This window comes from Balaenoptera musculus, chromosome 15 (assembly GCF_009873245.2).
Source record: "Balaenoptera musculus isolate JJ_BM4_2016_0621 chromosome 15, mBalMus1.pri.v3, whole genome shotgun sequence".
In the NCBI taxonomy this organism is placed as follows: Eukaryota; Metazoa; Chordata; class Mammalia; order Artiodactyla; family Balaenopteridae; genus Balaenoptera; species Balaenoptera musculus.
In genome coordinates this window covers 15578503-15604339 of record NC_045799.1, presented here as the reverse complement: position 1 = coordinate 15604339, position 25837 = coordinate 15578503, and the positions used below count along the sequence as shown (strand labels likewise).

General features: G+C 50.9%; 1 protein-coding gene across 4 annotated transcripts; it reads left to right on the top strand.

Annotated features, from left to right (window-relative positions):
• Positions 1-1497: 1497 nt before the first annotated feature.
• Positions 1498-25681, top strand: PABPC1L (poly(A) binding protein cytoplasmic 1 like). Of its 4 annotated transcripts, XM_036824278.1 has the most exons (15): positions 1498-1707; positions 3650-3843; positions 8073-8188; positions 9892-10031; positions 10191-10285; positions 13236-13373; positions 13712-13807; positions 17974-18240; positions 19054-19138; positions 19776-19904; positions 20564-20670; positions 21504-21597; positions 23271-23401; positions 23857-23931; positions 24309-25681. In XM_036824278.1, the coding sequence occupies exons 1-14, from the start codon at positions 1515-1517 to the stop codon at positions 23908-23910; spliced, it is 1839 nt and encodes a 612-aa protein (XP_036680173.1). In that variant the 5' UTR covers positions 1498-1514; the 3' UTR covers positions 23911-23931; positions 24309-25681. The 4 variants fall into 4 exon arrangements, with proteins under 4 accessions (XP_036680173.1, XP_036680172.1, XP_036680175.1 ...); XM_036824277.1 differs by lacking the exons at positions 21504-21597; positions 24309-25681 and having other exon boundaries at positions 23857-24301; XM_036824280.1 differs by lacking the exons at positions 19054-19138; positions 19776-19904; positions 20564-20670; ... (2 more) ...; positions 23857-23931; positions 24309-25681 and having other exon boundaries at positions 18032-18180.
• Positions 25682-25837: the final 156 nt, after the last annotated feature.

Genomic DNA, 25837 nt, shown 5'->3' with positions numbered 1-25837 from the left:
CCATCCAGGTGTTGGGTCCTCTCTGTGGCTTCTAAGACTTGATATGGACTGCTAACTTTGCATCCCACTCACACAGCACCACCACCACGTCCTCTTTTTTAAAAAACTCTTGAGATGTAACCAAGCCACTGAGAGATGGTAGCGCAAGTCCTGGTCATCTCCAAGGTTATACGAGTCTCTCACCTGTCCTAACGCTGTCTAAGATAGCCTGTGGCACCGAGTTTCCTCATGGGATTTGCCCCCATCTAAAAACATCCACATTGGGAATTCCCTGGTGCTCCAGTGGTTAGGACTTGGCGCTTTCACTCACAGGGCCCAGGTTCGATCCCCGGTCAGGGAACTAAGATCCTGCAAGCCACAGGGTGCAGCCAAAAAAAATTAAATACAAATAAAAACGTCCACATTCCCACAAGGATCGGGGAGGGGGTCATGATAGGGAGGTATTTAAGCCCCAGATTAGAATTGGTTGTTACTTTCTTGCTAGTATAGGCTGGGCAGCCAGACCCACTCCTGCTGCTGGCTCCCAAGCTGTTCCACCTGTCACGCCCAACCAAAGGTCAGTGGGAAGCTACCTGTTTTATTGAAGCAGGAAACTAGGAGAGGCCCAGCGAAGTATCCGTCCACAGTGGACTGGACCAATTTTTTTCAAACATGACCCTACACCACAGATTGGGGCTGCAAACTAAGATTGACGGAGGGGTCTTGGTGCTTAGTTTGGGGCCACTGCTGTGACCTTGTTCTGTTAGGCCCCTACTGTTTCCATGGAGGCTGGGTCCCAAAGAACTTGGTGAGCCTTCGTGGTGGAGCGCAGGTGGAGTGGATTCGTTGAGAAAGGTGCTCAGGATACGTCCCACGAAAAGGTCTTGGCAGTAGAAGAACCAGGGTCAAGGAAGGCCTTCGTGGTCTACAATTCTCACACGGAGCCTTTGGCCCCAAACCACCAAGCCGGTTCGAGAAGGCTGGGACTAGATCCGGACTGTCTCGATGAGAGACAAGCCTCCTTTCAGGAGGGTAGGTACGCAAGCTTTGAAACAGGGCATCCTGCTCACAATTCTCCCGTTTGTGTGTGAAACGTGCAGAGAGCACACGCTCGCCTTTAATCCTTGTGTAAAGGGAATCCTCCCAACTTCACAGAGAAGGGAAACGGGCGCAGGAGAACAATGACTAATGGGGATTAGAACCCAGGTCTCCTACCGTGGTATCCCCGCCCTCTCTGCGCCGCTGGCGCCGGCTCGGAGCTCCCCGCCACGTCCCCGCAGCCCTACCCGGGGCCCGGTGAGAGCTCGCCCCGCCTCCCGTCGCGGGGGCAGAGATGCCCCCCACCTGGGGCTTCTAGAAGGCTGAGGGGTCCCAGGTGCGGGGCGGGGTCCGAGCGCGCCCGCGATTGGCGCGCGGGGCGGCGGGGGAGGTAAAGGCCGGGGGCGGACGGGGGTGGGAAGAACCCGGCCGCCCCGCGCGCCCCCGCTTCCGGGGTGAGCGCACGTGGGCGCCGAGCGCGGGGCCGCGCGCCCACCATGAACTCCAGCGGCCCGGGTTACCCGCTCGCCTCGCTCTACGCGGGCGACCTGCACCCTGACGTGACTGAGGCCATGCTCTACGAGAAGTTCTCGCCCGCCGGCCCCATCCTGTCCATCCGCGTGTGCCGCGACGTGGCCACCCGCCGCTCGCTGGGCTACGCCTACATCAACTTCCAGCAGCCGGCCGACGGTGAGCCCCCGGGGGGAGGGGGGCGGACCGACCCACCGGCCGACCGACAGACAGGCAGACAGCATCCCAGCCACCCGCGCGCGCTCTCATCTCTGGCTACTCCTGCAAAATCTTCCATTTTGCAGCCAGGGAAACTGAGGGCCAGAGATACAAGGCCTTGAAAGGGGCTCCGAAAGGCCCCGGAGACAGGAACTAGCAGTTAGTGTGCTCCTACTGTGTTTTACTGGTGCTCCGTTTTCCGGAAGAGCTGTGAAGACAGTGAAAACAGCCAAGGGCTTTGGGGTCAGCCAGACCTGGGATTAGAAAGCCGGCAGCTGTGCGGCTTTGAGCAAATGAATCATTCTCAGCTTCAGTTGCCTGTCTGCAAAATGGGGGTGGTGCCTGCTTTATAGAGTGATTGGGAGGATGAGCAATTCAAAGCACCCGGTGAGGAAGATGCCCGAGAAGACACGGGTGATGAGCGGGGCAGCCGGGAGAGCTCGGCCTCGGGCTGTGGCCTTTCCTGGTAGCCGGACCCGAGGTCTGCACCAGGCGCCTCCACCTTCGGGAACCGAGAAAAGCTGCCTGCGCTCCAGGCTCCACGACCCGTTTCTCAGAGCTGATAGGATGGATCAGAGCTTGTCAGCTAGGTGTTGAGTGGAGAGGAGAGAGATTAGAGCGCAGGGTTTTGTTGGAGCTCTGCCACTAGAGTGCGAGCTGGAGCAAGATTTCACGCTTGGCATCTCTTCATTTGTAAAGTGGGGCTAAATCTTATTATCCAGTAGCATGGAAGGAATGGAGGGCTTTGTCTATGAAGTAGCTCCAGTATCACGTGGTACATTGTAAGCCCCCGGTTAAGTGCTAACCTAAGAAAAATCATAGTAACTCTAGCGTTCAGGTGTGAGACTCCAGAAACATAACCAAGAAAAACCTGCCCCAGCCAAGTCCAAAAGGGGGTGCCTTTACTCTGAGTCTCCTGGGAGGATGGGGAGGTTCCCTGATCTGGGAGTTTGCTGTGGTGGTTCTGCCGGTTTCCCAGCAGGTGGCAGAGCTGGATTCCCGGGAGCCTTCCCCTCTGCTCTGCTCTACCCACCCACTGCCTCTTGCCATCTTCCTCCAAGCCCTGTACAACCTGACCTTTCTGCCAGACTTCATAGATGGGGAAACTGAGCTCCAGACAGGAGAAGGATTTTACTCCTGGGTGTTTATGGCAGGACTAGATGGAAAACCCAGACTTCTCGAAACTTGCCCACTGAGTATTCCACAGTTCCCCTCCAAACCCTCTGAAACCAGAGATGTCCCTGCAGCAGGGGACAGCATACCACCTGGCAGAAGGATGGGCATAGGCTGTTGTTTTTAGACATACTACTGTTTACCAGACACCTATTTTGTGCCAGGCACAAAGTACAAGGCTCCTTGCACACCTTATTTAATTTTCAGTCTGTCTGACAACCTGGAGGCAGGTGGTATTCTCTGCCTTTGTTAGATGTAGAAAGGTGGGTAATATTATCATCATCCCCTCTTTACAGGTGTAGAAGTGGGCTCAGAGAGGTGATGTTCACTTCCCCGAAAGCCATACTTCCTTGGGATCAAATCTCAACTCTGCTGCTCAGCACCTCGGAGCTTCAGTTTCCTCAAACTGCTGCCACCCTTGTCATAGGGACCCTCCTGATCTTTCCCCTTTCTGAGCCTCAGTTTGCCCTTCTGTAAAATGGGGATAGGAATTCCTGCTCACGTCATTATGGTGAAGAGTTGAAGGAGATCCTACCTGGAAGGTGGGAGGAGCACCACACACATGAATTCTTTCTGTTTATCCCTCCTGAGCCTTCAAGCTCTTATCTCAAGTGAGACCCAGACAGTGGCTCTTTTCTTTTTTCTTTTTTTGGCTCAACTCCCAATTACGCTCTTGGGGCTCAGGGAAAGAAAATCCCCTTCACTAGCTCCTTTCTCTCCTCTTGTCCAGCGGAGCGGGCACTGGACACAATGAACTTTGAGGTGATCAAAGGCCAGCCCATCCGCATCATGTGGTCCCAACGAGACCCAGGACTTCGCAAGTCGGGTGTTGGCAACATCTTCATCAAGAACCTGGAAGACTCCATTGACAACAAGGCCTTGTATGACACCTTCTCCACCTTTGGGAACATCCTCTCTTGCAAGGTGGGTGTGCCTCTTGGGGGGGGGGTTCTGTGTTAGACACCTGTGTGGTGGTAGAGGGATACCAAGCAGCACCTCATCAGTAAAGATCCAGGTTCAGCAAGCATCTGAATGGTAGTTGTTCTCAGTTTTAGAGGTCACCTACGGATCAACTGGCTCTTGCTGTGTAACCACCTCCTAACTTCATGGCTGTCAACAACAGTGATTTATTCCGCTCGTAATTCAGCCGTTGGCGGTTGGGGCTGAGTTCAGCTGAGCAGTTCTTCTGCTCTCGGCTGGGTTCCTTTGTAGGCCCACTGAGAGCTGGATGGCTCTGCTTCTAGGGAGAGGGTGGTTGTCAGCTGGACCATCTCTGCTTTTCTCCCTGTGGGCTTTCATCCTCCAGCAGGCTAGCCCAGACTATTCTCATGGCAATAGCAGGGTCCCAGGAGACAGAGAGTGGAAGCTCGCCTGGCCTTTTGAGACCTAGGTTCAGAACTAGCACACTGTCATTTGGTTGCGTTCTACGGGCCAAAGTAAGTCATGAGAACAGCCCAAACTCAGAATGAGAGGGCAGTAGAAATTATAGGACAAAGCAAGTAGATACAGGAGGGCCATGATGGCAATGGACCAGACCTTGTTTGTAACATTTCTCTTATAATAGAATGGAAGTTTCCTAGGAGTAGGGATCTTGTTCTTATTCACCACTGTATCCCAGTACCTGAGATGTGAAAACATAGTAGGTGCTCAATAAATATTTGTTGAGCTGATGGCTGTATTATCATTTGGGAAGGGCTGTGGTCACTTCTCTGACTTTGTAGTTGAGGGTCAGGGGCCATGCAGCAGGTCAGTCTGTCCTGACAGGGCTTAACCCTGAGTGTTTTGCCTGCTAGATTTTATAAGGGTGGCTGGTCAGTTACCCTGCAGCCTTTGGCATGTCCAGCCTTCTGGGGAGGCAGCAGGGGGGTATGGGGAGTGATGGCACCCTCTGTGTTAGAACTCTTCCTTGACTCCTACTGTGTGCCAGGGACAGTCCTGCAGTTCTCAAGTGAGACCTCACCACCTCCCTGTGAGTGAGGGGATACCCTTGTGACTCAGAGGGGCAGACAGACTGGAGGAGGTGCAATAGCTGCTAAGGGCATGCCATGATAGACAGAAAGGGCTGTTTCCTGTCTTTGAGGATCAATGGAAGAGAGAGAGAGTCTTAACTGTGTGCTAGGTTCTTACAGTGATAACAGCAGATTTATCCAGAACTTTCTATGTGCTAGATTTTCTGCATACACGTCCTCACTGAATTTCCCAAAATGACCTCTTAAGATGCAAATAGGAGGATCCCGGAGTTACCCTGGAGGGCAGAGAGGATCAGAGTTGGGGTTACTTGTTCACAGTTATATGTTATGGGGGTGGGAGGTCAGTGGCCAATGCAGGATCTGAACCAATGGGTTTGCTGGCTTAGCTGAAGCCAACTTAACAGGGAAGAGTATGTCTGTCCCCGTTAGCCGGGCCTTGAGGCTTCCTCTGGGCCACTGAGGATTGGACAGAAAGTTCTGTGAGACTCAGGCAAGTCTTTGCAGGCCTAATGAAGCCCTGTTATGGCCTGGTTAGATACAAGGCATTCAGTGTGGTCCGTTCCCCTGGTGTTTGCTTTTAGGTTTTATGAGGATGGCTGGTCAGTTACCGTATAGCCTCTGGCGTGTCCACCCTTCTGGGGAGATGGCGGGGGTAGGGGGAGAGGTTGGGAGTGATGGCACCCTCTGTGTTAGAGCTATTCCTTGTGTGCTACCAAGCGCTCTCAGGCTGGTTGGAGATGGTGAGACTTTTAGGAACAGCTGGAAATTGGGCTCTGAAGGGAATGCACGGGGATCCGGGGAGTCAAAGGCCCAGAAAGGAGAGTGCCCTGGGGCTGAGGAAAGGTTTCTGAGGCACTGTGGAACTCCACTGGGCTTGGGGTCACGCCACTCAAGTGCAAAGGTCAGCCCAGCCTACCGAGCAGAGAGTCAGCATGACATAGTCAGCCAGACCTTGGACTTTGGGGCCAAGTGTCCTGGGTTCAAATCCTGCCTCTTCCACTTCCTGGCAGTGTGGCCTTGGGCTGGTTGTTTATCCTCTCCATACCTCAGTTTCCTCTATAAAAGGGGGCAGTGGTAGAACCTACCTCTTAGGTGGTTGTGAATGTATATTACCTCACATAATCTTCACAATATAGAAAGAGTAGCGAGCATCTCATTAAGCATCTACAGGAATCAAATAGTTACTTCTGCTGGCTGGGCAACCTCGGACAAGTCATTTATTCCCATTTTCCCCAATCGGGCAGCTGGGGCTCAGAGGTTAAGAATTGCCTGGAAGGGTTCTGATGACAAATATAACAGTATGTGATGCCCTTAGCAGGTGCTTGGCTCAGAGTGGAACCCAGTCAATATGATTAAATCTGAATGACAGGCCTGAGCTTGAGGTGAAAGCGGAGGGACCCTGCTTGGGGCTGGAGGGGTGCATGTTGGGTGTGGACTTGGAAGCAGGACTTGTGAAGGGCCAATTGGAGCGCCTCAAATGCCAAGTTGGTATAGTTCTGTGGATTGTAGGAGCTACTGGAGATTATTTCCCAGAGGGACATGGTCACAGTTACATTTTAGAAAAAGCGTCCCAGTGGTCAGCCCAGAAGCCGGGTTGGGAGGCTGGGGTGGTGGTCGAGGCAGAAAATGTCACTTAGTTGAGCCGGGGCGGTGGCTGCGGGGATGAGTGGAGCCGTGGACCCCGTGAGATGGTCACTAGGGGTCTTAGTGCAAGTTCAGCCAGAGGGACAGGAACTTTGTGAACTGAAGGTCTTTCCCATTCGCGACGTCTGTCCTAACTCGAGTCGGGAGCCCTACAGAATGGCGGTAGTATGTTTGTGGGTCTTTTCAAAATTTGAAACAAGTTTGCTGTTGAAATAATAGACTAATTGGTAAAGTTTAAACAACCTGGAAAGGAATAAAGTAAAAAAGCTTTCGTCGCTTTCAACACTAGTTCCCGGAAATAATTATTAACAGTTTTGTGTGTGTCTGTTTTAAAAATTTCCCTGCCAAGATATGGAAGCAACCTAAGTGTCCATCAACAGATGGATGGATGAAGACGATGTGGTTTATATATATACAATGGAATACTACTCAGCCATAAAAAAGAATGAAATTTTGCCATTTGCAGTAATGTGGATGGACTTGGAGGGCATTATGCTAAGTGAAATAAGTCAGACAGAGAAAGACAAATACTATATGATATCACTTATATGTGGAATCTAAAAATTACAGCAGACGAGTGAATATGATAAAAAAAGAAGCAGACTCACATATACAGAGGACAGATACAGAGAACAAACTAGTGGTTACCAGTGGGGAGGGGGAGGAGGGGCAATATAGGGGATGGGGAGTGGGAGGTACAAACTTTTGGGTTTAAGATAGGCTCCAGGATGTATTGTACAACACAGGGAATCGAGCCAATATTTCGTAATCACTGTAAGTGGAAAGTAACCTTTTAAAAATGGTATATAAATTTTTTTAAAAAATAAATAACCATCCCACACTTTCTCTCTTCCTGTTTTCCTTCCTTCCTTCTTTCTTTCCCCTCTCTTCCTCACTTTCTCAATCTTTCTCTATTTCTTTGTCTCTCTCGCTCTCACTTTCCAAAAGTTTCCCCTAAATATGTATTTCTTGTGTTAGCGGAAACATAATTGAATGTTACCAAAAAATGCCAAAAGGTTTCTCAGAAGTATAGATGCCCACTTTAACCCAAATGGGCTTGATTTTTTTCCCCCCACTTAACAGTATACCTTACAGGTAACCCTGCCAGCCGTGACATCTACCACATTCTCTTCAACTATGCACATACAGCAGACCAAGATGAATATACTGTAATTTACTTAACCAGTCTCCTCTTGATGGATCTCGGGTTGCAAAGATCTGCAAAGATGCAGAAAGGGGGGAAGGTGGCTTGAATCTAATCCTTTTATCCATCGCTTTAGGAAGATCATTAAAAGCTGGTCTGCGGTATAGATGAGATCTGCGTTCAGTTTGAGGACTCTATCCCTCCTTACTGTGTGATCTTAAGCAAGTAGATTGACCTCTTTGAGCTTTCGTTTCCCATCTCTAAACTAGGGCTGTTGTGCGACATAGGATTGTCTTCACAGGCACAGAGCAAGCACTCAGATATTAGTCATTATTGCCGTTGCCATTCTTTTTCTCTGTTGGATGCTTTTCATGTCCTGTTTCCCTGTGGCCCAGGTGGTGTGTGATGATCATGGCTCCCGAGGCTTTGGCTTTGTGCATTTTGAGACCCACGAGGCTGCACAGAACGCCATCAGCACCATGAACGGGATGCTGTTGAATGACCGCAAAGTGTGAGTGGTGGGGTGTGGGTGGCGCCAGGGCTAAAGGAGCAGAATCATGGTACCACCAACTTAGGACCCATAGTACTGCCACCGTCTAATGGGCGCCTGGCACTGAGCAGCTGCTGGTATTCTTCCTGGCAGTATGACCTCGGACGTGTTGCTCAATCTCCCAGGGACTCCCTTTCCTCAAGTAAAACATGGGGCTGCTGCTATGCATTAGAGGGGTTCTGAGTAGCAAATGGGGCGATGCTTTAGAAATTCTAGCAGGAACAGCTAATGGCCAAATCATCAATGGACAGAGTGATTTTTGTCTGTTTTCCAGCCTTCTCAGCATGGCTGTGAATTTTATTAAACCTTTTGTTTCCTGAGATCTGGGGACAGGAAGGAAGGTTGGCATATGCTTAGCCTGCCATTTTCATGCCTTTAAGTTTGGCATCATCCCCACTTCACAGATGGGAAAGTTGAGGTGCAGATGCTGGAGAGAATCTGCTCTGGCAGTTCCCTCCCCCAGTTCTGGTTCTGCCCATCAGATGGCCCAGCCCCATGCCCGAGACTGAGCAGTGGAGGAGGCTTTGGGGTGGGAGATGCACCCAGAGTCATTTTGTCCAGAGTTTCTCAGGGTAGCCTCCTGTCAGTGAACCAGAACTTTGGCGGGCTTTTCCCAGTTCTCCAGAAGTGTGTTTCTATCTTTGTCAGCTTTTAGTTTGCCTGTTTTCCTTTGTCACTCAGTTTCCTTCAATTTTTGGTGTCAACTATCACTCGTTTGTGCTAAACGTCTTATATCAGAGCCCCCAGTCCCCGGGCTGCAGACCGGTAGTGGTCTGCGGCCTGTTAGGAACCGGGCTGCACAGCAGGAGGTGAGTGGTGGGCGAGTGAGTGAAGCTTCATCTGCCGCTCCCCATCGATAGCATTACCGCCTGAACCATCCCCCCATTGCTCGCATTACCGCCCAAATCATCCCCACCCCCGTCCGTGGAAAAATTGTCTTCCACGAAACCGGTCCCTGGTGCCAAAAAGGTTGGGGACCGCTGTCTTATAGGTACCATCAAATTTTCTTATGCTTGCTTTGTTTTTCTTAATCTAAGATACTTTCCTAGATGTGTTTATGTGGACTTAGAAATTACAATTTTTAAAATTCATAATGTATTTAAATGATTTCAGTGCCCCCCTCCCCAACCCCAGCAGTACTGGCATAAACCACATCTGGTTCTCTCACAGCCACTTCCCCAGTGCACCCAGTACGTGTTAAATGAATAAGCAAATCCCTGTGATGTGAGTTTGATCCCCAGTTTTACAGGAATGAACACTGAGGCTCAGAGAGGTTAAGTAACTTGCCCAGGGTCACACAGCTTGGTAACTGCAGAGCAAGGATTCAAGCCCTTGTCTGTGTGACTCCCAAATTTGTGCTCTTATCTCCTGGGCACTCAGCTGCCTCATGTGCAGTAGGAGATCCTGTGCATTTGCCCCAAGAATGAAGTCATCTTAACCTTACGCTGGAACATAGAAGCTTGGCCGTTGGAAGTGGTCAGTCCTTGGATGTATGCCATCTAAGGAGCATTGCCCTGCCCAGTCCCTTGATGAGGGGTACAGAGATCGTGGAGGCCGTCGGCAATTGACTCAAGTGACCCAGGCTTGCTGGGTGGGCCGGGGCAGGGATGGAGGTGGCCGATGGCAGCCATAGGCAGCTGCCTACCCTGTTGGTGTGTCCACAGCTTTGTTGGCCACTTCAAGCCCCGACGGGAGCGGGATGCAGAGCTGGGAGCTCGGGCCATGGAGTTCACCAATATCTACGTGAAGAACTTCCATGTGGACGTGAATGAGCAGTGCCTGCAGGACCTCTTCTCCCAGTTTGGTGGGCGTGTTCCCCAAGGGAGTTGGGGATCACTTCTCTTCTACTCCCAGCTTGGGCTGGGACGGGGGTGCCCCCTGGGGCTTCCTGAAGACTTGGGAGAAGGGAGGGGACATCTCAGGGCTTGCCCGACTCCCCTTTGAGACGGGTTGCCCTTCCCAGGGAAGATACTGAGTGTCAAGGTGATGAGGGATGACAGCGGCCACTCCCGCGGCTTTGGCTTTGTCAACTTTGAGACGCATGAGGAAGCCCAGAAGGTAGGAACCTCCCCATGGCCCTGTTTCGTGGAGGAGGTGTGGAGCCAGGACTAGGAAGAAGGGAGATCAGGAGTGGAGGGCTCCAGCTGCCTGTGGAGGAAATAGTCCCTCCCCAGCATGGGTCCACACAAGCCAGGGCCCTTCCTGCCTGGGGTGAAGGCAGACGCCTTCAGCCTCCTCCGGTTGCTTCCATACCCTGAGGCTGGCTGGCTTTTCATAGAATCTTGCAGCATGGGAGCTACTAGGGGCCTTTGAGACAGCCATTACCCTCTTCTTGAATTGATCGTGGGATTGAGGCCAGGGAGGGGAAGTACCATGTTATTTCTTGCTTCCAAGACTTTGAAAATATTGTTTTCTCAAAACACTTCCCCTCCCCTACTCTTTAGACCAATGCTGTCCAGTAGAAATATAACATGAGCCACATGTGCAGTTCAAAATTGTCCAGTAGCCACATTAAAAAGGGTTAAAAAAAAAAAAACCACTGCAACTTTAATAATATATTTTATTTAACTTATTCAAATTATCACTTCAATGTGATATGATATTGATATAATTGATTGTGATGTAATATTTACATTGACTAAAAATTGAGATTTTACAGTCCCTTTTTTGTCCTACGTCTTTGCAATCTGGTACCTCTAGCCCATGTCAGTTCAGACTAGCCATTTTTCAAGTATTCAGTAGCTGCGTGCAACAAGTGATTGCCATGTTGGACAGCGTAGCTGTAGATTACTGATGGGTCTCAGCTTATACTTTTCCCTCCTTCAGGAAGCCACCTCTTCTTCCTGTCCTCAGTGCTTCTGACAAGGTGCCCCTCCCGTCTGTCTCCATCATTAGCTCAGATCTCCATGGATGGAACTGAGGGCAGGGGCTGGGTCTCATGTCACCATTAAATCTCTAGTATTTTACTGCTGGTAGGTACCAGATACATATCTACTGAGCAAGGGAATGGTACAAGGTCACAGCATGAGTAACAAAGCAGGGATAATGTCCGCTTTTGCCTCCCACCATGAAGCTCTTTCCGTAGCTGCTGCCCCATTAAGATCACTGGTCATGGGAGAGCTCAGCTCATAGTGGATTCTGGCTGGAGACCTGGATCCTGGGGCCATCTTGATAGCAACCACTTCTCACTGAGCACTTACCACGGGCAAGGTGCTACCTGATTTTGCATACACTGTCCTGTCTCCTCCCACCAGTGTGGGCTCTACTGTGGTTATCAGGTTCCACCAGGTTGTAGCTAGGAGGAGAGAGCACTGGGATTAGAGCCAACTCTTTCTGACCCTGAAGTTTTGTTCTTAAGTAAAGGGCTCCTTTGAAAGGTAACTTCTTGTGTCTCCTTGGACAAGTCCCACCCTCTCTGTAGACTTTGGTTGCCCCAACTATAAAATGACAAGTTGGAGTAGAGCAGTGAAGCTGGCGAGGGAAACCATAGACTCTGAGGTCTTGGAGACTGGTAATGACCTGTTTTTGGGGTTTTTTTTTAAAGATTTATTTATTATTTATTTATTTATTTTATGCTGCGTCAGGTCTTAGTTGTGGCACACAGGATCTTCGTTGAGGCATGCGGGATCTTTCGTTGCAGCACGTAGGCTCTTTGTTGTGGCGCACGGGGTCTAGAGTGTGTGGGCTCTGTAGTTTGTGGCATGCGGGCTCTAGTTGAGGCGTGCAGGCTCGGTAGTTGCGGTGCATGGGCTTAGTTGCCCCACGGCATGTGGTGTCTTAATTCCCTGACCAGGGATCTAGCCCACGTTCCCTGGATTGTAAGGGGGATTCTTTACCACTGGACCACCAGAGAAGTTCCCTGGTAATGACCTTTAAGACTGCTATAGATCAGGCAGTTCTTGGGGCCCCAGAGTGTTTTTACATACATTTACATATATTTGCATGTCTAGGTAGGGAAGCAAGTCATTATGTGAAAATATTTACTAATGAACTGACCACTTAAAAAGTCAGTTCCCTTTCAAATATTTCTCCTCCCTAACACCAATGTCTAATCCAAACCTTTGAGTCAGTACTCACATGGGTCTGATTTTTGCAGATAAGTCAATGCTGATTCAGCTCATTATTAGTGGATTGCAGAGAGACATTGCACATCTTTTTTTTTTTTTTTTTAATGTGACACCAGGTTGGGTCACCGTCCCTGAACAAATTTAGTAACAATTTCTCTCTCCCTCCCTTTTTTTTTTTTAATAATTTATCTTTATTTTTATAGTGGAGTATAGCTGATTTACAATGTTATGTTTCTTTCTGGTGTATAGCAACTTGATTCACTTACACAGAGACATCTATATATTCTTTTTCAGATTCTTACCAGTCTTATACATTCTTTTTCGGTGATTACAGTGTGTTGAGTCAAGTTCTATGTGCTATACAGTAGATCCTCATGGATTAAGACATTGCACGTCTTGCAGAAGATGTAGGAATTCATGCAATCAAAGCCACTGACAGTTTGGGATCTGGCAGGCTTAGGCCAGTTAACTGAAGAAAAGAAAAATCAAGGGTTAAGAAGCAAATGTTTCTAAAGTCCTCATAGCAAAAATGGTTCTCTGTGCTGTGAAACCCAACATGAAGGATGTTGATTACGCCATCACGCCCTTTTGAAAGAATTATGCTTGTTGCTTTGTTCTAATCATCAGTGTGTAGTTACAGTTAGAACCTCAATGTTACATCGTGGGAAACTTTGCAAACTTCAATTTCACTTTTTCAAGTAGAGCCCAAATCAATTTTTAAAAAATCTACAGTTTACTCTGAAATTCTGTCCCATGTTTTTAAAAAATGGATTCACTTTAAATGGCCTGGATCCTGGTACTAATTATTCTCAGCTAACAAGGCCAGCCTGGCCTGCAGGTGGCCCCGTCTGGGCCCGGAAGATGGTACTGGAGGTCAGGGCTAAGGCCAAGGCCCCGTGGGGGTGGTTACCAAGCCCTCTGGCTGCCTCTTCTCCGCACAGGCTGTGATGGAGATGAACGGGAGGGAGGTGCGTGGACGGCTGCTCTACGTCGGCCGGGCCCAGAAGCGGGTGGAGCGGCAGAATGAGCTGAAGCGCAGGTTCGAGCAGATGAAGCAGGACCGGCTGACCCGTTACCAGGTGAGGGACAGGCTTCCTGTGGGGCAGCTGCTTCGATGTGAAAGTGTCTGTGTGTGGGCAGCCCTGAATGCGACTCCCTCCTCCAGCAATCCCGCTTGCTTCCGGGAACTTGGCTTTAGAGATGGGGGGAGTGGGGAGGGGCTGCAGCTTCCAGGTGATGGGCTCGCTGAGTGATGGGTGAGGCGCAGGGGTGCTGCATGAGACTGAGAACTGGAGGCTTGGTGGGCGGGGCTTCCAGTGCCCCCTTGGCCCATGTAAGCCCCTCCCCCCACCCCAAGTCATTCTGGGGCTTGGAGGGGAAGGGGCACATCTATCTAGTGGGTATCCTTTCCTTCTAGGGCGTGAACCTGTATGTGAAGAACCTGGATGACTCCATCGATGATGAGAAACTGAGGAAAGAGTTCTCTCCCTATGGAGTGATCACCAGTGCCAAGGTGAGGGCCGGGGGCACCCACAGGGGATTGGTAGCCTTCCCCTCCCATCCTCACTGCCCACGCACACCCCCATCCCCGCCCCGGGGCTTCCAGGGATTTGGTGCTGTGCTGCTCCTTCTGGAGTTTGGGAGCTGGGTCTGACCCCATTGGAGCTTGTCGTCCATCTGCAGCCTTGTCTGGGCTGGAGGGGAAGAGGGTAGAAACACAGTCCCAGTCACACAGCTGGACTTGCTGGGGCTCACTGTAACCGAGGTTCATTCAACAAGCATTTATTGAGTGCCTACTGTATGCCAGATTCCAGAAATTTGTGTCTCAGAATTTCCATTGACTTTTGTTGTCTGGCCTTGGCTGGTGACATAACCCCTTTCCGGGCCTCAGTTTCCCCATTTGGAAAATGAGAGGCTTGGGCTGCATCATTCTTCACTCACTCTTCCCCACGTATTGAGCGGCTACCGTGTGCCCTCCTAGCACCAGAGATGTGATGTTGGCTCTGTGACCTTGAGCAGATGTCTTCCGAGCCTCATCTATAAGATGAGGGTGGGCGGTGGGCTCCCTGGATGGTTCTGAACCCTGGCTTCTCATTAAAATATCCTGGAGAGCTCTTAAATAGACATCCGAGTCAGACAAACTGAATGTAGAGCTCTGGGCATCTTAATTTTAAAAGCTCCCCACGTTATTTTAAGAAGACCTAGTGTTCGTTCATTCCATACTTGAGCACCTGCTGTTTTGCCAGGCCCTGTGGGAAGCACACAGGAATAAGTCAGACGTAGTCCTTGCCCTTGAGTAACTTATAGTCTAGCGGGGAAGTCAGATGCATCACTAACTCAAATCTACTGTAGGGTGGGGTGGGGTTGGGGTAAGTGGAGGAGGCAGAGCTGCGGGAACTCAGCGGAACAGGAAGGAGGGCTTCCTGTAAGAAGTGGCAGTGGCAGCAGCGTTTGACTTGACTGTGAGGAGGTAGGGAGCTGCAGGTGGGAATGAAGGACTTTCCAAAGAGGTCAGTGTGGGTGACGGGGCTGAGGACCTGCACGTGTGGTGTGATGGTTGGGTTCTTAGGACGTGGTCTAGAAGTTCTCTTGCCTGTTGAATCCAATTTAAAATGTCCTTCAGGGAGCCTGGTATTTGGGGAAGAGGTTCTAATAATTTTTGAGTTAAGGACCTTTTCCCCAAAAAAGTGACAGAAAGCTGTGGGACCTGTGAATTAAGCATCAGGAAATCTGATTAAATATATCAATCAGTAAATTGATATATCTGATTTATAAAAAGCTCTGGGCCCTCTTTCCTGGCAAATGCATACTTGGTGTAGTACTGTGGTTGGAAGCTGGGATTTTAAAGTTAATCAGAGGTAGGTCTAAATCCCAGTCCTACCATTAACTACCTGTAGAGCCTGAAGGAAGTGACATTGCCATTTGGACCCTGTTTACCCATCTGTAAAATGGGAGCAACATGACCTACTTCTAGAGGTGTCCTGAGAACTAAAAGGCCTGCAAGTGGAGCACCTGCCCATGATAAGTAGTGAAATAATGATATAATTGTTCACATACCTTGCATATAATTTCAGGAGATTCACTGACCTCCTTGAGGGCCCCTTGAATGAAGGGAATTGTACAAAATCTGGATTGCTTAGAGTTGACACACAGTGGGGTGGACCATCTTGTTATAAAATGGGAATTTTACAGAAGTTTATATATATTTATATAATTTAATATATTTTCTATTTTATAAAATAGTGATTGAAAATGAGATGATAGTGTTATAAGTACTTTGTAGAGATTAAGTTCCTAGTAAGCTCTGCATGAGTATTTTTTATTATTTATTTAATTTATTTTTTATTTTCTATTGATTTATTTAGGCTGCGTTGGGTCTTAGTTGCGGCACGCGAGATCTTCACTGAGGCATTCAGGCTTCTTTCTAGTTGTGGTGTGTGGCTTTTTCTCTCTCTAGTTGTGGCATGTGGGCTCCAGGGTGCGTGGACTCTGTAGTTTGTGGCACGCGAGCTCTCTCGTTGAGGCGCGGGCTCTCTAGTTGAGGCACGTGGGCTCAGTAGTTGTGGCACGTGGGCTTAGTTGCTCCGAGGCATGTGGCATCTTAGTTCCCTGATAGGGCTCGAACCTGTGTCCCCTGCATTGTAAGGAGGATTCTTTACCACTGGACCACCAGGGAAGTCCCTGCATAAGTTTTAGTTGTACTAATTTTGTCTTTTTTAAAACTACCTAACAGAAGTTCTTATTAATTTGTTAAGACAATATTTTTGTGCCAAGAAAATTTGGCTGTCTCATAAAGCCTATGGACCCCTTCTGAGGATATTTTTAAATGCATAAAAGAAAACTCATAAGATTACAAAAAACAATTGGATTGAAATATATTTGTTAAAATACTAAGGTGACAGCAGTATGTTCTGCTTTATTAAGGCATCAAGCTATAAGATCTAGGGGAATTCCCTGGCAGTCCAGTGGTTAGGACTCCGTGCTCTCACTGCCGAGGGCCTGGGTTCAATCACTGGTCGGGGAACTAGGATCCCACAAGCCACGTGGTATGGCTGAAAAAGGTAAAAAAAACAAACAAACTATAAGATCTAGTGAAGTAGCAAGGAGCCTAAAAGATTTTGAGATCAGCAATAATTAATGTGATATGAAAATATTCTTCTTGACAAAGTCACAAGCACAGCTAATGCTACTATATTTTTTCTTTGCCTATATTCAAAATAGAAGGAAATGCTAATGTAAAAATAAAGATGCCATTTTCCCCCCATCTGAGTTCACAGACCCCCAGAATTCTATCCATTGACCTCCCTGAGGGGATCTGTGAACGCTCAGGTCGAGGCCCCTGTATGAGTAGCAAAGTGCAGCTGAAAATCATTGATGTTAGAGCATGGGCTCTAATAGAGCAGATTTAAAATGTTCTCAGCTCAAGTCCTCATGGAGTCAGGCCAGTGTCTCAACCCTAAAAAAAGATCAAGAATCGTATATGCAATATGGTTGGGATCCTTGAAGAGAAAAATGTTAGAAAGTCCAGTGAAATCCAGATGAAATCTGCAGTTCAGTTAATAGCATTGTAGATAATAATAGTATTGTACCAATCAGTCAATATTGTAGTTTTGTCCCACTGTTAACATGGTACATTTGTCAAGCTAGGTGAAAGATATACAGCCACTCTGTACTATTTTTGCAACTTTTCTATAAATCTAAAGTCATTCCACAATAGAAAGGTTATTTTAATAAAAAAATTAAAAAAAAAAAGGCTAAGAACCTCTTCCCCAGATTCCTAAAGAACTTGGCTCCGTGCCTTGCCGAGGCAATGGACGTTTACCAGCACCGTGCATTAGGTTTGAGTTGTGGCTAATGTATGACCCACTGGCTGGGTGAGTCATTCTTTTTTTTTTTTCCATAATAGTAAGGAATTTTGTTTCTATCGCAAAGAAAATTAACACAATAAAGCACCAAAAATACAAATTCAAATTATTTTCCTATTCCATACAAATCTCTTTCATGGAGTCTCTAGGAAATATAACTCTTAAGAGCATCTTTGTCCATAATTCACAAATGAACTAAAGAACCGTATGGGTAGTTTAATAAAACCCGAGGAGTAGTTGAAATGCAGATTTTTCATTATAGTGACCCCTACAGAAAGGTTTAAGATTGTAGCCTGGCCGAAGAACCCTGCCCCTAGATTTTAACCTGTCCCAAACTACCATCCCACTTCATTTTAGCCACACGGACGAAGGCAGATACAGTAACAATTTAAGCCGGCTTTCCATCACCGCTTAGGAAAATCTTTTCAGAAGGAAAATTCAGAGATCAAAATTAACTCTGAAATGCAGCTGTTCTCACTAATTCTGGGGAATGGTCTAGTAAACGATGAGCAGCCCTCATTAGCAAGTGGACCTGTCTTGGACAAGTCACTCTGAGCCTCACTTCCATCACCTGTGAAGTGGGAGTGGCCGTGCCTCCCTGCTCAGGTGGCTGCACCTGTCGAGTAAGAAGGCGTGTCAAGCATCTGGCATACGGTGGGCCTCAGTAAATGTGTGGGTGAGAGAGGACCCCCCTTGATCGCAGTTTCTCCTGGGTACCCTCAGTACTGGGCTGGGCCCCCCGGGGGGTGGGGAGCATGGCCCCCGGAGTCTTCCTTCTCCACCCCCAGCAGCCCTTGTCTTGTCTTGCTTTTAGGTGATGACAGAGGGTGGCCACAGCAAAGGGTTTGGCTTTGTGTGTTTTTCCTCTCCAGAAGAGGCGACGAAGGCCGTGACAGAGATGAACGGGCGCATCGTGGGGACCAAGCCACTGTACGTGGCACTGGCCCAGCGCAAGGAGGAGCGGAAGGCCATCCTGACCAACCAGTACATGCAGCGCCTCTCCACCATGCGGGCCCTGGGCAGCCCCCTCCTGGGCTCCTTCCAGCAGCCTGCCAGCTACTTCCTGCCCGCCGCGCCCCAGGTGACCTCCTGTCCACATCCCTTCCCTGACAGCCAGGTGGGGCAGGAAGATCAGAGCTTCACAGGCAGACAGAGATTCCCAACATGCTTCTGCTGGAAACGCACTCGGCAGGCGGCCGTTGTCACCCCATCTCTAACAGGGGTAATTTTGTCCCTGTCAAGCAGTGCTTCCCGATCTGGGAGAGATTCGTGAATGTTATGCTGAAAGATTCTCTGTGGTCAAATACGTTGGGGAAATATTGCATTAAGCCAAAGAAGCCTAGATTTCTTTACTATGTACCTTCTTCTATCCTGATATGCCAGTAGGCACCATGACTTTCCCAAACTGGCAGAGTATGTAGCATTCCCCCAACTTAGATCATCATTTTTGTGGGATGCCTGCTAACATCTCTCCTGGATGCTAATGTTCTAAGGGGCCTGGTTTGGGGAAGGAGCTTGTGTGACCTGGAGGGAGTAGAAAGATGTCTGTAGAAAGATGAACGGCTCCGAGGATGGGAACATTCCTCCCCCTTAGCAGTTACTTGAGCTGGCACAAGTAACAGTGGGATTGTCGCCCTTTTATCCAGGTCACTGGGCTAGTAGTACTGATCATGAGGGGCAAGGATTGAGCCTGAGATCTTGCCCTGAAGGGTTCAGGGCTAATGGACCTCCTGATGTGGGAAGCAGGAGCCTTCACCCCAGCTTTGTGGGTCTATAATGACCAGTCCCCTGTAGGGGACAGTGGAATTCCCATAGTGGTGTCCCTGAGGGGATGCAGTTTCTCACCTCCCCTGCTGCCAACTCCCCTCACTCTAGGTCTTTCTGTCCCACACAGCCTCCAGCCCAGGCCCCATACTATGGCTCTGGCCCACCTGTCCAGCCTGCCCCCAGGTGGACGGCCCAGCTACCCAGACCCTCGTGTGAGTGACCCAGCCCCTGCCCTCCACATGGGTCCCGTGGGGCAGCGTGTAACACAGTGGGTTAAGGACACAAGCTTGGGGGTCAAGCCTGGCTCTGCCGCTTCCCAGGGTGTTAATTTGGGTGGGTCACGTCACCTCTCTGAGCCTCGGTTTCCTTTTGTGAACGTGGGCCTGAGTAAGATGTGTGTAAATCACCAAGGACAGGGCCGAGCCCATAAAACACACACACGCAGCTGTTATCTTCAGTGAGCTCCAAAGGCTCTCCTGATTGGTGACGGTGAAGATTCCTGCAAAGCTGAGAAAATAATACTCCTTTGGCACTACTGTTGATGAATGGTCCTTCTCTAAGAGTGACGTTCACCCTGACCTGAAGCTGCCCTGGGGGACCAGGCTGCGTGGTCCTGGTACCTATGCCTCTTGGGGTCCTGGGTAGACAGAAGTTGGTTTTGTAATTGCAGATTTCCAACGCCCTCCCCTGGAGTTCTGGGTCTGCCAGTGAATTCACTCCTCTTTCTGCTGCAGAATGTTCTGGTTCCCCTTTCCATCCCCTTCCTCACCCCAGAGCTGTCAGGGTGCAGTGTGCCCGCCTGATTGTCCCCCTCCACCCAAACTTTCTCCATGTTCTCTATGCCACAAGCCGCCTACCCGCCTGTGGCCTCGGTTGTCCAGCCAGCAGCCGTGTCTCGGCGCCCCTCGGTCCCCATTGGCAGTGCAAGGCAGATCTCCACCCACGTGCCGCGCCTGGTGCCCCACGCCCAGGGAGTGGGTGAGTGTGGGCAGGGCCGGGAGGAATGGAACGGAGGGTGGGTGCGGTGGTGGGTAGGGGCTTGCTGCTGGTGGGGAGTCAGAACCGGCTTCCATGGTGACCCTGCCGCTGGCCCCCTTGGAGGGCAGTGCCGGCATCTGAGGCCGTGCAGTGTAGTAGTCGGCGTGGGCTCCGGGGTCCTACCGACCCAGTTCCGGGGCTCACTCACTCTGTGGTCGTGCTACCTACTGTACCTGGTATCCTCTTGTCTAAAATCTGGGTGAGGGACTTCCCTGGCGGTCCAGTGGTTAAGACTCTGAGCTTCCACTGCAGGGGGCGTGGGTTCGATCCCTGGTCGAGGAACTAAGATCTCACATGCCACGCAGCACGGCCAAAAAAAAATCCAGGTGAAAGCAGTATTCCCGTCGTGTTATGCGGGTGGAAGTGATCATATGTGCAGGGGCGCAGCACCGGATCTGAACCTAAGTACTGCGGCAGCTGTGAACAGGGGAGCAGGTTTTGGCTATAAGGCAAGCATCTGTTCCTTCATTTGGCAGATGTTTGCACGCCTGTCTGCTGACCCTTTACTCGGCGCTGGGGATTCTACGTGAATGCTGGTTTTGAGGTGTTATGCCTTTGGGTTGCTGTCGGGCCTTACCATCCCTGCTTACCTCTTACAGCCAACATCGGTACCCAGACCACAGGACCCGGTGTGGCAGGATGCTCTTCACCAAGGGGGCCTCTCCTGACACACAGATATTCCTTGGCAACACCCAACACCCACCGGGTAAGGCTGGCCCAGCTGCCCACTGAGTTTGGGCTCCGGGGCTGCTTGGCTCAGAACCTTGTCTAAGGTGCTGGCCCTGTCTGGGCCTTGGTTTTCTTTCTTTTCTTGGCTTGTAAAGTTTCCTTTATTAACATGTACCATCAGAAGAGATATCCCCACCCACCACCCACTAACAGAGGGTGGGTGGTGGGGATATCTCTTTTGTTTGTTTGTTCATCACAATTTGCTTTGCCTGGGTTATTACCAAAATTAACTTGGGTTTCCTTAGTATTTACGTAGTAAGCAGCGAGGATGTGATCAATCGGCAGAATAGAACTGAAAATATCTTCTGTAATGAAAAGGCTGTGTATTTATCTCCCTGCCCCCTAAAAAAACTCTCCAACTCAGCATTTTCAGATCCTGTCCAGAATTTCTGTGTGTATACTTCAAACTATTTCTTGCAAAATGAACAAGAGTAGGCTTTAGAGAGCAAAATGGTTTTAAAGTTACCAAGATGTGAAAGGGTCAGAAATCATGCTGGGGACGCGGCCATAAAGCTACCTGATTAAAAAGTGCTTTCTTTAGCACCAGGTGGTCAGTGACGTGTGGCTTTCACTTGACAACACGCATAGGGTTCCTAGCACCACGGAACACGTCTGCACTAGGACGTCACTGTCCTCTAGTTCACCGTGCCCTTGTTAGGGATTCTGTCCCGCCCGATTGTCCATGCCTTGCCCCCTGCTCCCCCTCTTCCAGAGCCTTCCTGGAGGCCTGTGCTCACCCGACAAGTGTCAGTGTTTTGAGGCCTTGCCCATCCGTGTGGTTAAGGGATGTGTCCCCGGCACCATGTGCAGGTCCAGGAGCCTGCTGTGCGTGTCCCCGGACAGGAGCCCCTGACTGCGTCCATGCTGGCCGCAGCGCCACTGCACGAGCAGAAGCAGATGATCGGTGAGTGGCTGGTTCCTCGACCCTGGAGCAGGAAGGGGGCGCCACCAGCCGGCTTACCTGGTGGGAAGTGCCTTGAGTGGAGGTCAGACGTGGGGACAAGGTCCCCAGGCTCGTGCTGACCCACCTGCCGGGTGAACTGGCCCAAAGGGCCTTTACTTCCTAGGACCCTGTTCATCTTGTCTTAAAACTCTGGTCAGACCAGATGGTCCCGAGATCTCTTCCAGCTCTGCTGTTCTGTGACTTTGACTCAGGCTGGGAGAGACCCCAGATGTGGGGAGATGAGGGGCCAGGAGGAGGAGCAGAAGGGTAGGGTCTTGGGTTTCTGCCAGGAAATGGCCCCTAAGGTGGGTGCTGTGGTTCCTCACACCTCTCGTGATGGAAAGAGGCTGTCACCGTGTTTCTTCGGTCTCCCAGTGCCCACGGCAGGGAGGAAGAACATAAACGTGCCCTGGGGAAACAGACATTGTTCCCCCTGGCCCCTGATCTCCCGTGCAGTCCATCTCCATCCCGGCCTCTGTGGCAGGCCCTCCTTAAGGAGGCCCCTACCTGCTTAATGAATGAACGAGCTTGCTGTGGTTCCCAGGCTCTTTCCTTCACCTAGATCTCCAGACTCTTCTCTGAAGGCCCCCATTGCCACCACGCCATTGTTTGCTCGGCTCACTTGGGGTTTTGCCACTTTACTACCCACCCCTCAAAGAAAAATTCTAAATGGGCTTAGTGGCGGTAGAAGGCTCTGTAAGCAGTGCCCTGGAAACATCTTCACTCCCCTTGGGGGAGAAGCCCTCCCCCACCACTGAAGGCACCCAGCACCTCCACCCCCGGCTGCACCCTCCACACGTTGCCCAGATGGGCTGACCACCAACACTAGGCCCCGTCACTCAAAGTGCCCAGTGGTGGAAGGTAAGTTTATCTTGTGTGCTTGGCTCCCCTGTCCCTCCAAGAAGTCAAGTTCAGCATTATCGTATCCCGTCCAGAATTTCAATGTGATCCTTCAAGTGATTTCTTGCCAAATGAACAAGAGTAGTCTTTCTTTTTTTATTTTTTTTTAATTTTTTAATTTATTTTTTGGCTGCGTTGGGTCTTTGTTGCTGTGCACGGGGTTTCTCTAGCTGCGGCGAGCGGGGGCTACTCTTCGTTGCGGTGTGCAGGCTTCTCATTGTGGTGGCTTCACTTGTTACGAAGCATGGGCTCTAGGCACGTGGGCTTCAGTAGTTGTGGCACACAGGCTCAGTAGTTGTGGCTCGCGGGCTCTAGAGCGCAGGCTCAGTAGTTGTGGTGCACGGACTTAGTTGCTCTGCGGCATGTGGGATCTTCCCGGACCAGGGCTCGAACCCGTGTCCCCTGCATTGGCAGGCGGATTCCTAACCACTGCGCCACCAGGGAAGCCCTAAGAGTAGTCTTTAAAACAGCAACCAACCTTGTGTCAGAGCCTATGCAGTGTACTTTACATGTAATATCAAATTTGATTCTTCACACTAGCCTCCAAGGCGGGGTTGGCTATGCTCACTTGGGGAAGAGGCCCCCAAGAGTGTTCAGGGACACACCTGGAGGGAGCAGTTCTGGGACAAAAACCCGGATGCCCCTCTGCTGCGTTCCACAATACCACCCCCGCCCTGGGACGCCCGGGCTGTCCGCCAGCTGTGTGCATAAGCCTCAGAGGCTCTTCCGTACAGGTGAGCGTCTCTACCCCCTTATCTACAATGTCCACACCCAGCTGGCGGGCAAGATCACGGGCATGCTGCTGGAGATCGACAACTCGGAGCTGCTGCTCCTGCTGGAGTCCCCAGAGTCCCTCAACGCCAAGGTGGGCTGGAGCCTGCGAGGAGCGGGGGGGCCTGGGGGCAGAGGAGGGTTGCCGATCAAGGCCTCTCCTAGGCGAGCCGGTAGGCTGCTGCTTAGACAGGTGAAGTGTATCTTCTTGCTGAAATCGGCTGATACCTGCAGAATGTGGAGGTGGCAGAGGGCCTTAGTGAAGGGCCGGCTACTTCAGCCCCTGCGGCCTCCCTGCAGCTCCGCAGGCAAGACTGTGCGACAGGGCGCTGTGTTCTGACCCAGCCCAAGGGTTAGGGTTCCCCCAGCCGTCTGGCAGTGTAGAAGGTGGCCGTGGGTTTCTGCCATGGGAGCCGGTGAGCACAGTCAGAGCGGGCGGCGGGGCTGGGCGCGGGCCTTCTCGCATCCGGCGGGTTGAGGCGGGGAGGCAGGGCTCTCCCAGGACCCTGCTGGGCAGCTGCACCAACCCCTTCCCCGTGTGTCCCACAGGTCGAAGAGGCTCTGGCGGTGTTGCAGGACCACGAGGCCACGGAGCAGACCTGAGTGCACGTGCGCCGGGACCAGGTGGGTGGTGGTCAAGGGAAGGGTGATGGAGCAGCCGAGCCCAGAAGCTGTACGGAATGGGGAAGGGACATTCACAGACTCCCAGAGAACGCTGTGGTGTCACTGGCTTATCTCAGAGGCACCAAGGAGGCGTTCGGGGGAAGCTGTGAAGATCAAAGGCAAGGAGGACAGACTGTGTGATGGGAATTGGCGTGGACTCCGGTGCCGAGTGGGCCGGCTGCCTGCCCCGGCGGCCTCGCTCAGAATAGGCTGCCTTCCCCCAGGCACCGCCTGGCCCCATGCGACCTGCCGGAACGCCTGGCTTGGGCTCGTCTGTGTCCTTGCTTGAAGACTGGGTGTCTGCCATGCTTTAGAAACATTTATTTTTTCATCCCCAGAAAATGGACTCCTTACTCCCTTGGCTGACAAGAGAACAGCGTTTCCTGCTCTTGGCTCTAAGGCCCTGTGAACCGTAACTTCCCAACTGGGCTGTATCTGCACTTGAGCTTTTTGTGGAATGAAGGCTGGTCACCCAGCCAGCCTCTTACCTGTTGCTTTGTGCATTAAAAGTGCTGCAAACTCCATCTTGTCTCCCAGGAAGCCTTCTTGTGTCAGAGGGAGGTGGGCAGAGCAAAGGGTAGCCTTGACTGGGTTGGGGCTTTGGCTGTAAGAAAGAGGAACAGAAACCCAAAGGCACGCTGCGCTAACGTACACAGAGGGCGTGTAAACCGTGCACCAGACAGAGCAGAGCTGCTAGGAACTGAGCAGGATGACCTGTAAGAGCCCCAGAGGAGCAGCTGCCACCCACCAACCGTGCAGCGGGGGGCTAAGTGGTCGTCACACAGCACTGAAGCTCCTGGTGCCCACATGTGCGTTGGGGTTCTGGATGCCTGGCTTGAGCAGCCTGCAGGGCAGGAGACTCTGCAAGCAGCAACTGCTTCTTCGCTCTGGGCTGGCTGACTAAGGCGTTGTGTCACGACTCCACTCTTGTAGAAGGGCTTTCGGTTACCTTCCCAGGTTGTGATTTCCAGGTTATGCTGGTCTGCCTCCTATGTTTTCGTGAGGAAATCAAGCTACTTGCCTTGTGGACCTCAAGAAGAGAAAGTCAGTCTGTTGTGACTAGATGTCACCTCTAAACCTGCCTAAAATCGGGTGAGAGTCACGCCTGCTGAAGAGGCAGCAAGAGAAGGGGGGTGCAGCTGCTCGCTTTGAAATGGTCCCCGGGCCAGGCCCGTGGAGTTTCTGTGACTGTAAAATCTGCTTCAGCCTGGAGGTCTGGTTGCTCAGAGACTCGGCCCTTGGAGAGGGCTGAAGCAGCGTGCTAACAGTGGAATGTTGCCCAGAACCGAATGGGATGGGGGAGCAAAGGGACAATAAGAACCCTGTCTGCCCGGCTTTCTGGAGTCAAACTTCTCCATTAAGATGAAGACAATTTAAGCTAAGACACGGTCCAGGCAGGCAGGGGGAGGCAGCCCTTCGTTCTGGCCGGATCCTCAGGCGCCCCCGGCCTCACCCACACCGCACTTCGTGAGGTTGAATGGCACTTCCTGGCCCTGTCCTCCCAGCAGAGGCCTTCACCAGCGCTGTTCCGGCTGCTTGGATTGCTCTTCCCTCCCCTCTTCACCTGCTGTGATCCCCACATTAGAACTTAGTTCAAACTTGACTTCCTCAGGGACCCCTTTTCCTCCACGGAGTCAAACCTCCCTAGTTGGGGAAAGTGTTGCGACCACTCCTTTAGAACACTTAAGCCGGCTGCAGTTTCACGCTTGTGTGATTAACTTCTTGCGTCCATGGGACGGTCAGCCCTCTGAGAGGAGGGACCGTGTCTATTTATTCACCGCCGTCTCCCCAGCACTATACGTAGGGCCTGGCCCATGCAGACATTCCAGTAAATTTGATCAAAGAATGGATGAGTGCTCCATAAGCA

Bases quoted from the DNA above. Each gene is read 5' to 3' on its own strand.
- PABPC1L (XM_036824277.1), top strand. From the start codon at position 1,515: ATGAACTCCAGCGGCCCGGGTTACCCGCTCGCCTCGCTCTACGCGGGC. The intron at 10,032-10,190 runs GTGGGCGTGTTC...TGCCCTTCCCAG, and splicing joins GGACCTCTTCTCCCAGTTTG to GGAAGATACTGAGTGTCAAG. The intron at 18,241-19,053 runs GTGACCTCCTGT...TGTCCCACACAG, and splicing joins TCCTGCCCGCCGCGCCCCAG to CCTCCAGCCCAGGCCCCATA.